Source organism: Pelodiscus sinensis, chromosome 5, assembly GCF_052426305.1.
Source record: "Pelodiscus sinensis isolate ZL-2025 chromosome 5, ASM5242630v1, whole genome shotgun sequence".
In the NCBI taxonomy this organism is placed as follows: Eukaryota; Metazoa; Chordata; order Testudines; family Trionychidae; genus Pelodiscus; species Pelodiscus sinensis.
This window is the reverse complement of record NC_143056.1, coordinates 9,294,715-9,307,756: the sequence shown is the minus strand read 5'-3', so window position 1 is coordinate 9,307,756 and position 13,042 is coordinate 9,294,715. Positions and strand designations below refer to the sequence as shown.

At 44.1% G+C, this 13,042-nt stretch overlaps 1 protein-coding gene across 5 annotated transcripts in view; it reads left to right on the top strand.

Moving 5' to 3' along the window:
- Window positions 1-13,042, top strand: part of DLGAP5 (DLG associated protein 5) — a 55,075-nt gene that overhangs the window by 39,570 nt on the left and 2,463 nt on the right. For 4 of the 5 annotated variants that reach the window (XM_075926248.2, XM_075926249.2, XM_075926247.2 and 1 more), the window contains exons 11-17: window positions 718-803; window positions 5,196-5,356; window positions 7,377-7,469; window positions 8,547-8,760; window positions 10,768-10,999; window positions 11,379-11,445; window positions 12,704-12,953. In XM_075926248.2, the coding sequence (XP_075782363.2) occupies window positions 718-803; window positions 5,196-5,356; window positions 7,377-7,469; window positions 8,547-8,760; window positions 10,768-10,999; window positions 11,379-11,445; window positions 12,704-12,953 (1,103 nt within the window). The remainder of the gene's footprint in view (window positions 1-717; window positions 804-5,195; window positions 5,357-7,376; window positions 7,470-8,546; window positions 8,761-10,767; window positions 11,000-11,378; window positions 11,446-12,703; window positions 12,954-13,042) is intronic. The other variant, XM_075926246.2, reaches the window with a different exon arrangement.

The window sequence follows — 13,042 nt, the reverse complement described above, 5'->3', positions numbered from 1 at the left end:
TTCCTACAGTCCTTAAAGGCAGTGACAAACCATCCCGTAAGTATTTAATATGCAGTAGATCAGTGCCTTCAGGTTTGTCTTCACTATGCAGTGGATCAACACTGTAGCAACTGATCCACAGGCAATTCCATCCATCCACTTAGACATGATAAATCAACCTCTGAGTGTTCTATTGACTCCGGTACTCCACCAAGATGAGAAAAGTAAGCAGAGTTTATGGGAGAATAGCCCTTACTGACCTTACTGCATGGAAGACACCATTTTAAGTATGATGACTTCAGCCACGCTATTCATGTAGCTAATGTTACTTATCTTAGATTAATGGGGGGGCATAGTGTAGACTAGGCCTTCATCTTTCTACCAAGCAGATAAGCATCACTATTCTTTGTTTCATTTCTAGTTTATAAACCTACTGAATTGAATACAGACAGAATTTGAAGTGAAGAAGGCTGTCTCCTTAACCCAAGGAGAGCAGGCTTGAGAGAGTTCCTCTTTGTATCAGTCTCCAAGACTAGCTACTTAGAATAGGCATTCTAGCTTGCTGTATACCAAACCAATCCTAGAGCAGAAAGAAGAAATGTACTATTTTCCCTCCTAATTAGAAATTGAGAGACCACCAGCAGCTGCAAGAATGCTATGTGGCAGCTAAGGAGAATCAAATAACAGAGGTTGGATGTTTTTTGTTTTTGTGTTTTGTTTTTGTTTTTTTCTTTCTAGAAATGTTCTTGCTTCTGAGACTGAGAGGCTCATGTCACACTGCCTCCAATGGGATGGAAAGTTTGAACTGGACATACCAGAAGATGGTAAGAGAACAAATATGAATTGGCCATGGTATAGGTTTCATCCTAACCCCCTAATGTCTGATTACTGAGGGTGGGAGAAAAACATAACTTAGCTTGACTGTGTTGCTATATTGCTTTGGTTTGGACACAAAAAAAACTGTTTTGGGCAAAGTTTAGAGTTTATCCAGAATATTTTAAAATGTCATCATTAAAGCTCACTGAGTATCAGAGTTTCAGGCCAGATGAGATTACTGGATAATCAACACTGCCTAGCACCTACATACTTACCCAGTGGGTGCTCCACATTAGGTTGGTGTGCCACTGCTGAGCCCATTCTCTGGAGTCTTCAGAGCAGTGTCTCTGGAGCCATATATGTGTGCACCTCAAACCACTCACTCCTACTGTGCAGGCATCATGCTTGCATGAGGCTCCCCCGCCCTCACTTCCTTCTCTACCTCCTCCGGCCAGAGACAGCTCATCAGTGTTCCCAGCCTCCTTCCAAGTTTTAGATGAATAAATCTGTTCTTCCTTGGTTTTTCCTGTAGTTAGTTTGTCAGTTACCTGTTTGTAGTATTTTTTTTTTTAAAGTTTTTTCTTCCAAGTTTTTTCTCCCCATGGAGAATTAGTAATAGCAAGTGTCATGCCCAGCTCCCCAGGTTTCAAGCACTGTTCTTCTGCAAAGATTCAGTCCCTATGTTGGATGGACACACTCAATGTGTCTGTTGTCTGGGCGAAGCTCATGTCTCACAAAATTGCCCTCATTGTGCAAATTGAAAGCAAGAGCACGGCGTGACAGAGATCTACGCCTTTAGGACTTTTTACTCGAAAAGTCCAAAAGACTGGCCTCAGACCCAAACCAGCAATCTGACAAGACCCAGGGGCAAAAGGACAAAATATCTGCAAAAAAATACACCTCCACATTGCCGCTGGAGGCTTCGGCACCCAAATGATTGTCTCCAACACATACAGTGCCAAGGGTGACTCCAACACCATGTCTCAGTACCTACAACACACCTGGTGTGTCTGGCACCACCAGCATCACCATAAGAGCGGCAAATACAAAGTCCTGCTCTGAGGCCACAGACTTTTGCCTGACTGTAGTGCCTTGGCAACACCTGGCACGGATGTTCCTTTGATGACATAGCAACTGCCTTCAGTGCCAAGCATGTCATGTGGCACCACTGTCATCATTTGACATGGCACCAACACATTCACATGGCCGCTCTACCGAGACGCCCCACAGCACTGCAAGTTGCATTGGTGCAGCTGACCATGGTACTGTCTATGCCGGCACACTGGATATACAATATAGAGACCTCTTAGGCTCCCCAACTTTCAATTAGCCTTTTCTCGGCACCAACATTTCTCGTGGTATCTTGGCACCAAGACCAGATGTACCACCAAAAAGGTTTTCTAGGGACTCGGGTGAGAAGGTGAATGTAATGTTTTCACCTATCAACTCCCCTCCCATAGATTATTTGGTGTACTCGCCAGGACTCATCCTCCACACACCAGGCACCACAACATGCCACCTTGATACAGCAACCCATGGGTACCACCTCTCCTGCCCTACTGACAATGGTAGTATTGGGAGTCCCTGGCAGCCTCGACTTAAACACCACCATTCACATAAAGGTGTTTCTGTGCCTCAACACTCTCCTCAAGCGCAATCTCCATCACCTCAATGACAGCGTGCAATACAGTGGGACCAGTCTATCCCTCAGCAGACACATCACCTGACACTAATGAATTAAACCAGCCACTCCAATCTTCACATGATGAACCTGAACGTGTGGCTCCTTAATGGTTTTCTGCACAAAAGCTAGAGTGCTCCCAGAAAGTTCTACGCATCCTGCTTCCCAGCAGAGCACAAAGCACCCATAAACCATAACACTTCATACAGTGTTCACAGCGACACACTAACCCATCCACTTCTTCATTACCTTTAATCTTGGACTATTTGTTGCACCTTAAACAGACTAGTCTCACACTGAGCTCCATCTAGGTCCACCTCGCTGCTATAATTAACTTTCATCTCAAAACAGAGGATACCTCAATATTTGCACATCCTCTTACTAAGAGGTTCATCAAAGGCCTCCAAGCATTTTACCCAGATATGACCCCACTAGCACAACCATGGGATCTCCACCTGGTTTTAAATACTCTCACCACGTCTCCATTTGAGGCAATGGCAACATGCACCCTTTTGCACCTTTCTGTGAAAATAGCTTTTCTTGTAGCTATTACCTCTGCAGGACAGGTAGGAGAGATCGCAGCACTGATGGCAGATCCCCGGACACTACTTTTTTCAAAGACAAAGTCACCTTACAAACTCATCCCAAATTTTTGCCAAAGGTTTGACCCTCTTTCCATCTGAATCAGTTCATCCATCTGCCTACCTTCTTCCCCAAACCTCACGCTAATGCATTTGACGCAATCATGAATGCTCTCGATTTACACAGGGCACTTTCCTTTTATTTACAATGTGCAAAGCTATCTAGGAAAGGACCTAAACCAGTGGTCTCCAACCTTTTTAAGCAAAAGATTACTTTTTGAATTTAAGTGCAATCCAAGAGCTACCTCAAGTATAAATTCCTTTGCCCCGCCTCCCTCCTGCCCCTTCTCCAAGGCCCCACCCCTGCTCACTCCATCCTCCCACTCTTGTCCATCCTCACTGACTTTCATCAGGCTGGAGCAGAGGGTTGGGGTGCAGGCTTTGGTCTTGGATTAAGGATATGGAGTGTGAGAGGGGTCTGAGCTGCTTTTGGGGCAGGCAGGAGGGGATTCTAGGTGCAGGCTCTGGGAGGGTGTTTGTATGCAGGGATTATTAGGAGCTTGGGGTGCAGAAGGGGGTTCATGACTGGCGTAAGAGTTTGGGATGTGGGCACTGCTTACTTCATGTGGCTCCTGGGTAGTGGTGCAGTGGGGTTAAGGCAGGCTCACCTCTGCTCTGGCCCTGTAGCACTCCTAAAAGCAGCCAGCAAACTCCTTCTCAAGTCCTGTTGTGTCCCCCCCCCCGTCCCCCCCCGCTCCTTCTGTGGAGATAGGATACAAAGTGGGAGAGGAGACACCCTGTCATCAGCCCTGTCATCTCCCTCCCCGCCCTGCACAGCAAGGAGGAGGCTGGGGGGGGGGAGGGGGGGGACAGGTCAACTCCAAGGCAAAGGGCAGGAGATGAGCAGCAGTGTGGGGAGGGGCATCTGAAGTGCTGGCCCTCGGTAGCCTCTTGGCCAAACCAGTCAGGATCACCAGTCAGAAGCTCCAAGATCTACCGGTAGATCTCGATCTACTGTTTGGTGACCCCTGTCCTAAACTCTTAACATCGCTAATCACAATAAAGGCTAAACCATCTCAGCCCAGCAATTTTCCCACTGGATTTCAGACTGTATAAGGCTTTTACTCTTTATCAAGTGTTAACCCTCCTGATAACATAAGAGCACACTTAACCAGAGCCATGTCTACCTCCGTGTCATTTCTCCGAAAGGTAATTTGCACAGCTGCTATGTGGTCATCACAACATACATTTGTGAAGTACTATGCACTTTCCCAGGGATATGTCTCTTCTCAGATTCTCTAAGGCAGTCCTGTCCACTGCATTCATGCCAGGTCCAAACAGATACTGCTTTGTAGCTACCTAATGCGGAGCACCCATGGGGACCTCTCTCAAAGAAGAGGAGGAGGTTACTCACTTGTGCAGAAACTGACATTCTTCGAGATGAGTGTCCCTGTGGATACCACCCTCCCCGCATCCCCTCTACTTCAGAATGCTGACCTCCTTGATGGGCTGTATGCTTCCAGGGTAGAGCAGCAACAGGCCGGGGGGGAGGGGGGCATGGCTCGTGCATGCAAGATTCCTACACAGTAGGAGCATTCGGCTTGAGGTGTGTGCATGCATGGCCCTAGGGACACTGCTCTGGAGATTGGTCTTGGCATTGGACATGTGGAACAACCATGGGGACATTCTCTCCTCTCTAAGAACGTCAGTTGCTGCACAGGTGAGTAACCTTCTCTTTTCAAAAATTGCCAATTCTGAGTGCGTTTGTGACTTTTACAAAGAAAAATGCATGAAAGATAGCCATGCTATAGAATAGCTTTTAAACCAAATGTAACACTTAATGTAGAGAAGCTGTTCTGTTCGGGGAATGTGAGTCTGACACCATATTCGAATCTCCTCTTTAAAGATTTGTAGAGGTTGTGCTACTTCTAAAAGCATCAGGCATGCTAAGAAGAGTTGCATGTGGTGTTGGCTGCTGTTTTGAAATGTTGCTTTGGTTCCAGTGAGTTTGAAGTCAAATTGTATAGGAAGTGAATTCTGGCACTTTACACTACCACATGTAAATAGATAAAACCACAATAATTGTAGAATGCAATGTTCTTTGATGTGTATCTTTAACTATGAACTATTACCACCAGCAAAAGATCTCATTCGGACAACACTTGGTCAAACGAGATTGCTCATAGCAGAGCGGTTTAAACAGTTTGAAGGACTGGTGGATAACTGTGAATTTAAGCGGGGTGATAAGGAGACGACTTGCACAGATCTGGATGGATTTTGGGATATGGTTAGTTTTCAGGTATGTACTTAAAACTACAACAAAACTGTCTTATGGAATAATGTGCAACTTCTTCCAATCTATTGTGTTCATTTTCTGGAGGCTGCATTTGTAGTTTTTTTCAGACCCTAATGTATTACAGTTTGTATACACAAATTCAGAAGTTGGTTTAGTAATCTAATGGTAACCTGTACTCTCAAATACAGCTGTGAATGGTCCCAAGGTAGGAGTCCTGCAGAAGCTAAACAGATTGCCCCATTTTGAGGATAGTGGGGAATGCATCTACAGACCCCTTCCATAACTTCAGAGAGCATTAGTGAAATACGTTTGAGCCCAGGGGAAATGGGTGTTTCCTACACTGGAATTCATTAGTGCTTCTTGTGTCCTTTATTGTAACTTGGAAAATGTATTTAACTTGCAATGCCCACCCAAAGGAATGAGTTTATTTTTGTATTTTCTCAAGGGAGTGGGTAGGTCTGCTTCCTGAGAAGCCTCAGATGCTTGGTAAGAAACCTTTCATAGAATCATAGAACCATAGAGCTGAAGAGACATCAGAAGGTCTTCAAGTCCAGCCCCCTGCTCTAGGCAGGACCAATCCCAACTAAATCAACCCAGCCAGGGCTTTGTCAAGCGGAGACTTAAACTCCTCTAGGGATGGAGACTCAACCACCTCCCTAGGTAACCCATTCCAGTGCTTCACCACCTTCCTAGTGAAATAGTTTTTCCTAGTATCCAAACTGGACCTCTCCCACCACAACTTGAGACCATTGCTTCTTGTTCTGCCATCTGTCACTACTGAGAACAGCCTCTCTCCATCCTCTTTGGAACCTCCCTTCAGGAAGTTGAAGGCTGCTATCAAATCCCCCTTCACTCTTCGCAATTGCGCTTTCACCTTCCTGATAACCCCCCAGCATTCTCGAGCTATACATTTATACCCCTCCCTGGTCATTTGTCCAAGTTTCCACTTTTTGTAAGCTTCCTTTTTGTGCTTAAGTTCACCAAGGATTTCCCCTGTAAGCCAGTCTGGTCTCCTACCATGTTTGCCTCTCTTGCTATGCGTTGGGATGATTTCTTTCTGTGCCTTTGTTGGCCAATCCAGCAACTTTGTATATGCTGAATGAATGGTGTTTGCTACTTATTCATTCAGCAAAAACTTTTATCTCGGAGGAAACATGAGGGTACTATGGAAACAAACTTAGCATAAAGGAATCCCCAGTTCAGCTCAGTTCTCCCTCTCTACTTGCACATGCTGCAAGTGAGAGCTGTGGGGAGAAGAACCGGTTCAGTCAGAGGCACGATATCTCAGAGAACTGTCCACTAGGCTCAGATCAAATGTCATAGCTACAGACTATCAGGGCACAGCACACTCCTTATCGCATCCAAAGACAAGACGAGATGGTACTGCTATAGTCCACATTTGTGTCCATAAGGGGTCAGGAGCAGGAACTGAATAGGCTAGGAGATGGAATCTAGGAAAGGAGGCAGAAGTAGAGCCAATCTTGCAACACTTCTACACTGAGAATGTTTCCTGCCTTCCTGGGAGCCTGCACTTCTGGGTGTTGGTGCTATACGAACTGTTGTACAATAACGTGTTCCACTTAGCTTTTAAGCCTAATCATTTTTAAGAAAATGTCTTTGGTGCAGCTTAATTTTTTATTCTTTATCTCGAATTCAGCATATGAAGAGCAAGTTGTAAACAGACTAATTCTAGGTGCCAGATTTACTGACGATGAGCCTACTTTTCCTTTCATTGGCTCGTCCAGTGGGAGAGAACCTGTTTTGAATAACCCCAAGCATCCTTGAATCGAGTGTGTGTATGTTAGCATTAGTCACATCAGATATGTTAACTGGGAGTCAGCAATTCATTATTCCTCCTAGAATCTGATGGTAGTTTAGTCCACTTCTTCATTGAATGTAAAGGTACCTAAATATGCAATAAATCACCTATTTTATGCTTAAAAAACATTTGATTGAAGTAAGTTATCCAACTGTAAACTTTGTTTCTCTACCATATCCTCCTACTTTTTTGCTTCTTCAACAGGTAGAAGATGTAAATAAAAAATTTGATAACTTGAGTAAACTTGAAGAGAATGGGTGGCAGCCAGTTGACATCCCAAGCAAAAGAGCCATCAAGGTATGTGTGACTCCAAAAAGGCTTCTTTAAAACATTAGAACTGTTCAGAACTTGTTACATGTCAATCAACTGGTAAAATTTTTGTAGTGTAAGGGCACTGTACCTCCTGGAGCCCTGCTAATTGAGTTTTTCCTCTTGGTAACTCCTTCCAAAAAATGATCTGCACCTTTCCTGCTCTCTGTTAACTAGCAGTAGCGACCTATAGTTTGGCCATTTTGGGTTCACCTCTCATGGAAGTGGCTTTATTATGCTAATAGGAGGGCTCTTTCCCATCAGCATAAAGTGTCTTAACCAGATGTACCGAAGTTAATGGTAAGTAGAGAGCCTGTAGTGAGGCAATGGCCCCTTATGGACGTGACAGGGAGGAACCATCACACTTGCCTACCGGGGTGCAGCCAAACTCAGGGGTGGGGTAGGAAGTACAAGGAGGAGGGCCTGCCCTGTAGCACAGTTGCAGGTGAACAGGGGAAGAAAGTGGATGTGTTCCTGAGAGCCATGCCCTTGGCAAGACCCAGGACTTGCCTAAAAGGCGAAAGGTCCCAGGTGGACACTGGAGGAAGGCTGCAGGACAGAGCCCAGTGGCAATGATGTAAAGCCAGCAGTTTGATAGGAAGTAGCTCAAATACCAGATGTCAGTCTGTTTATACTGCCAGGGTACAAGGCAGCTTCAATTTAAATTAAAAAAAAAAAAAAAGTTGGACCTTGCAGTTATGAAGAGAAACTTTACAAGTAAACTAATAGCATCCTTTTTGCTCTAGTCCATGATGTCCTGCATCTCTGTCTCCTAGCCATTAGAAATCTCTGCATCCTTCTGCTTAAAGAACATGAGGAAAAGAAACCCTGATTGCCATCAGCAGGGCGTTAGAATTCTTTTTTTTAACTCTAGGCTTTTATTTAAAGGTTAATCTTTAATCTTGGAAGACTCCAGAACAATCCTGGAAGGTTAGCAGCCCTAAGATTTGCCACCTTTATATGGGCACTATTTACAGTGGCCAGCAGCTCCAGAGATGATCTTGCATAACTGCTTTTGTCTCTACACTTTAAGATGTCATGTAGATTCTCTTCTATAACTTTCAGAAGAAAGCTGTACCAAGTGGGATTTCTAAGCCTAAACAGGGGGCTGCTGGAAGAGTTGCTGCTCGAAACCGTATTGCTGCCATAAAAGCAGCTATGAAGGAGAAAATGAAGCAGGAAGGTGACCCTGCAGCCCAAGAGATGACACAGGATGAAGAAAAAGTGGTGTTTGATGCTGGATTTTTCAGAATTGAAAGTCCTTTGAAATCTTTTCCAGGTCAGTGAAGTTCTGTGACCTGGAACTGTTGGTGGGTTCCACTCCCTGTGCTCCAGTCTGAACTTTGGTGATTATATTTGATGCTGTTGTCTCACTTCAGCATCAGATGGAATGGTATTTCACCTCACACAAAGTTCATTACACAAGGCAACTGTTTTGCTGGTGTGAAGTTGCTAAATTGAGATGCCTGCTGAAGTAAATCAAGCAGTAATGTGACAATGATTTATATAGCTATCAACAGGGCTCGACAAATTATACAGTCCTGAGGAGAGTAGATTGTAACCCGGAAGAGCCGGGTTCGGACGATCTGCGCATGCGCAGAACAATCTGCGCATGCGCAGATCACCGGACAGCGCGGCTGGCGAGCGGGGCTGGCCGCAGTTCGACAAGCCCTGGCTCTCTACACCTGGTAAACTACAAAGCTTTGTTGTGTTCTTGCTTTATCCACAACTAAGCAGCTGCTAGATCAGTGGTCCTCCACCTTTTTATGTCCAAGATCACTTTCTGAATTTAAGGGCAACTCAAGATTCCCCTGCCACTTTCTTGAGCATCCCCCCAACTTCTCCAGAGCTCTGCCCTGCTCACTCTATTCCCGCCTCTCTCTGTAGCTCGCTCTCCCCATCCACATTCACTTTTACCAGGCTGGAGTGGAAGGTTCTGGGCTTGAGGGGGTATGGATGCTGGCTCTGGGAGGAGTGGTCAGGGCTTGGGATGCAGGTAGTGGTATGGGGTGCAGGCTCTGGGTATGGACTCAGGGCAAGAGCTTGGGGTGCAGGGTACAGGCTCTGGGAGGTAGTTGGGACAAGGGAGCAGGAGGGTGTGGGGTGTTGGCTCTGGAACAAGGCTCAGGGCTATGGCTTGTGGTGCTTGAAGGAGTGTGTGGTGCTGGCTCTGGGATAGGAGTTGGAGGAGAGCGTGTGGGATTCTTGCTCTGGGACAGGTATAAGGCTTAAGATGCAGGAGCAGGTGTGGGATGCTGAATGTGGGAGAGTAGGGCTTGGGGTGCGGTGTGCTGGCTCTAGGAGGGGGTCAGGTTTGGTGCAGGGGACTGAGGTGCAGGAGGGACAATGGGATGCTGGCTTTAGAAGAGAGGTTAGGCAGGGGATTGGGGCTGGTTAGGCAGTGAGGCTGGGGCAGGATCCCTGCCTGTTCAGACCCAGTGCCGCACCTGGAAGAGGCCAGTGCACCCCTGTAACTCCAGGGGTGGGGAACACATGGCTCTGCGTGCTGCCCCCCTCTGCTGACACCACCCCCGTCAGTCGTAATATATGTGTTCTGGCTCTCACTACAGCCTGAACTCTGGGATCCACTCACCTTACAGGGCCATAGAGTCTGGGCTCCAGACCAAGCCCAGAGGTCCACATTGCAGTTAACCAGTCCAAGCCCTGCAAACCCAAATCAGCTTGTGTTGTGGATGGTGGTATTGATATGTCTGCATTTTTGCACTTGGGGGTGTCAAGTTTCGGGTGGGGGGGGGGAGAGGGAGGCCTTGCTTCTGTGAGATGAAGCAGTTAAGACTGAATGTAAGTCCTATTAAAGCTAAGTTTTAAAAATCTCCACTGTTAATAAAACTAGAGATAAAAGTTGAAATTAGTTAATACAAAAATCTTACATAATTTGTGCTGTTTATATCTATGGTATAAACTGGTATGTACTGTAAAATTGACTAATGCTTATTTCTATTCAGTTTCCGATTCTGGTTCTGCACTAGCACAAACTGCAAGGGAATGCTGAAATTCAAGATGTTGGCTAAAATACTTTAGTGATTTTTTTTTTTTAAATTTAAACTACCTTATCACCTTATTTGAGTTTGTTGCCTTTGTCCATATTCTACCTGGTAGAATTGACAAATTATTCTTAACTTGATATCTGAATAAACCACTTCAGTTCAGCAACTAGAAGAAATAACAAATTAGAAAGTGTTTTTAATTAGGATCTTGGTCACTGAATTTGTCCCATCTTGCAGAAACATCTCCCATCTAACGAAACATTAAATGTGTTTTTCAGCTTTGCCTTCTAAAACACCTGGCAGATCTTCCCAACAGTTTTCTAAGCAACTGACAACTCCAAGATCAACCAGTAGAACTTTGCTTCAAAGTAATCTTGCCAGTCTCTGCAGCTCTGAGGATGCTGTTGCAAAACAGACTACACCAGGAGCCAGTGGCTTTCATACTTCACAAAATCCAAACAGGCTCCAGACTCCTACAAAAACTCTGTTTGACAGCACACTTGAACAAAGGTAGACACTGGAATACTTCATTTTAACTTCAGTTACAAGAGAAGTTACCAGTTAATTTTTAATGGGAAAATTGAGACTTCTCTCAGTACATACAGTTGTCAATATTAATGTTTACTAATCTTGCCATTAATTCTGCCTGGTTAAAATCACCAAGTCCCTCTCCTTTCACTGATGTAAAGCAAATCTTACAGCTTTGCAACTCAAATATAACTTCACTGTGCATAAGTATACATTTTTTGGTCCAGAAAATGTGGCATAGTTGAACAGTAACAATAGCCTGACCATAACTGCAGAACAAACTCTGTAATGAGGTCACGGTTGGCTATGCCAAAAGCTGAGAATGGGTAGAGAAGACTGAATGTTTGGATTTCTCTTTCAGTGACTCCCCACGTGCAGATCAATCCTCTATGACAGATGGAGAAGCAGGGAGAACTAAGACAGTTAATGTAAGTTCTGTCTTTGATTAGTGCATGTATGTAAGTGATGTATGTATATAAGAAACTTATTGTTTACCCCATAAAACAGTAGATACCATGGATTTTAAATCACAAGAATGTACTTTTCAGTTCCTCCAGAGTCTGAAAATTCTGAGAAGTATTTGTATAGGATCATTTACTGTTGAATGATAGGCTATTGTAATCTTTGTTTCCTGTTAATATGGATCCACATAAGACAATGGCAGCCTTTTCGGTCCCAACTGAATCCAACAACTGAAAAGCCATTCTCCTACAAACTGCTGAAAGTCTCTTGCATTGATTTTTTGTTGTTGTCATAATCTACTACACTCAGAAGTCTCGGGGGGTAGCCAAGTTAGTCTGTAACTTTTAAAAACTAGTAGTTCTTAGAGATTAACAAATCTTAGAGATTTGCAAATATATAGGATCATGAACTTTTGTGGGTAAAACCCACTTCCATCAGATGAGTTGGAGAATTTGCTTGCTTTTTCTTGCACCTCCAAGAATGTCTGATTGCTGTATTACCTTTTCTTGCATCTAACTTCTTCATGCACTTTCCCAACGTCACTGCAAGAGGAATTTTATGTATGAAATATTTGTTGAGCTATGAATGCTCCTCTTCTTTTCTCCGTCCTCTCTTCCTTCCCCCACCCCCATGCAGTTTCTCATAGTTTTCCTCAGGGAGATAGCCATGCCTGTTGACTTTTCAAGCTTCAGTACTTCTCAGTAGGTACTAGCTCTCAGCTTTGAGGAACCAATGTAGGAAGGGAACTGTCACTTAAAATATTCTTTGGTCATATCTGCAGTAAGTGTAAATTCACTATTTTCTTCGGGGAGTGAGAATTGCATTTTCTTCTTTAAAAGCTTATCGAAGAAGGACAAAATGGTATTTGAGAAACTAGTTTACATCTGAAATGTATCAGAGTAATGGATTTACAGATACCAGCCTTTTTTGTTTCTTTTGAAGAATCTCGTGTGTAAATCTTCTAAATTCTAACAAATTATCATAGATTAACTACCATCCACATTTTGTCTTGCCAATACACAGTAGGTGGACTGCAGTCTTTTACAATCTGATGGCCTGCACTCCTTGCCCTTGTCTCACTTGGTGCTTTCTCTTCATCTCTAAAGGCGATACATTTTTCATTGAAAACAAAGCACAGAACAGGTTTCTCACTTGTTAAAAGTACTGATATACAAATCACTCTGTTGTAGTCTTACTTTATATTTTTCCTTTTCAATTCTACAGGAGACAAATGTAGCTGTCCTGGGGGTGTGCTTAAACCCAGATGAAAGGAGCAGTTCAGTTTCTGTTGATTCTCAAGTGCTGGAAGATCGTGACACTAAAATTGAAATGCCAGATGAAACAGAAGAGATGGAACTATCTGGTACAGATCTTGCAGAACAAGACGTTGTCATGTACAGCCCAGAAAAAAATGCCCATCCAGAAGCTGATTTCACTCAGGCTGAAAAACCAAACACATCAGAGTATAAATCAGGTGGGTTTTTATATGGCTATTTCACATGCTTTCTGTTTTGCTGTTAACGATTTTATGGTCAAAATAAGGACTTATCGGACAATCTTAAA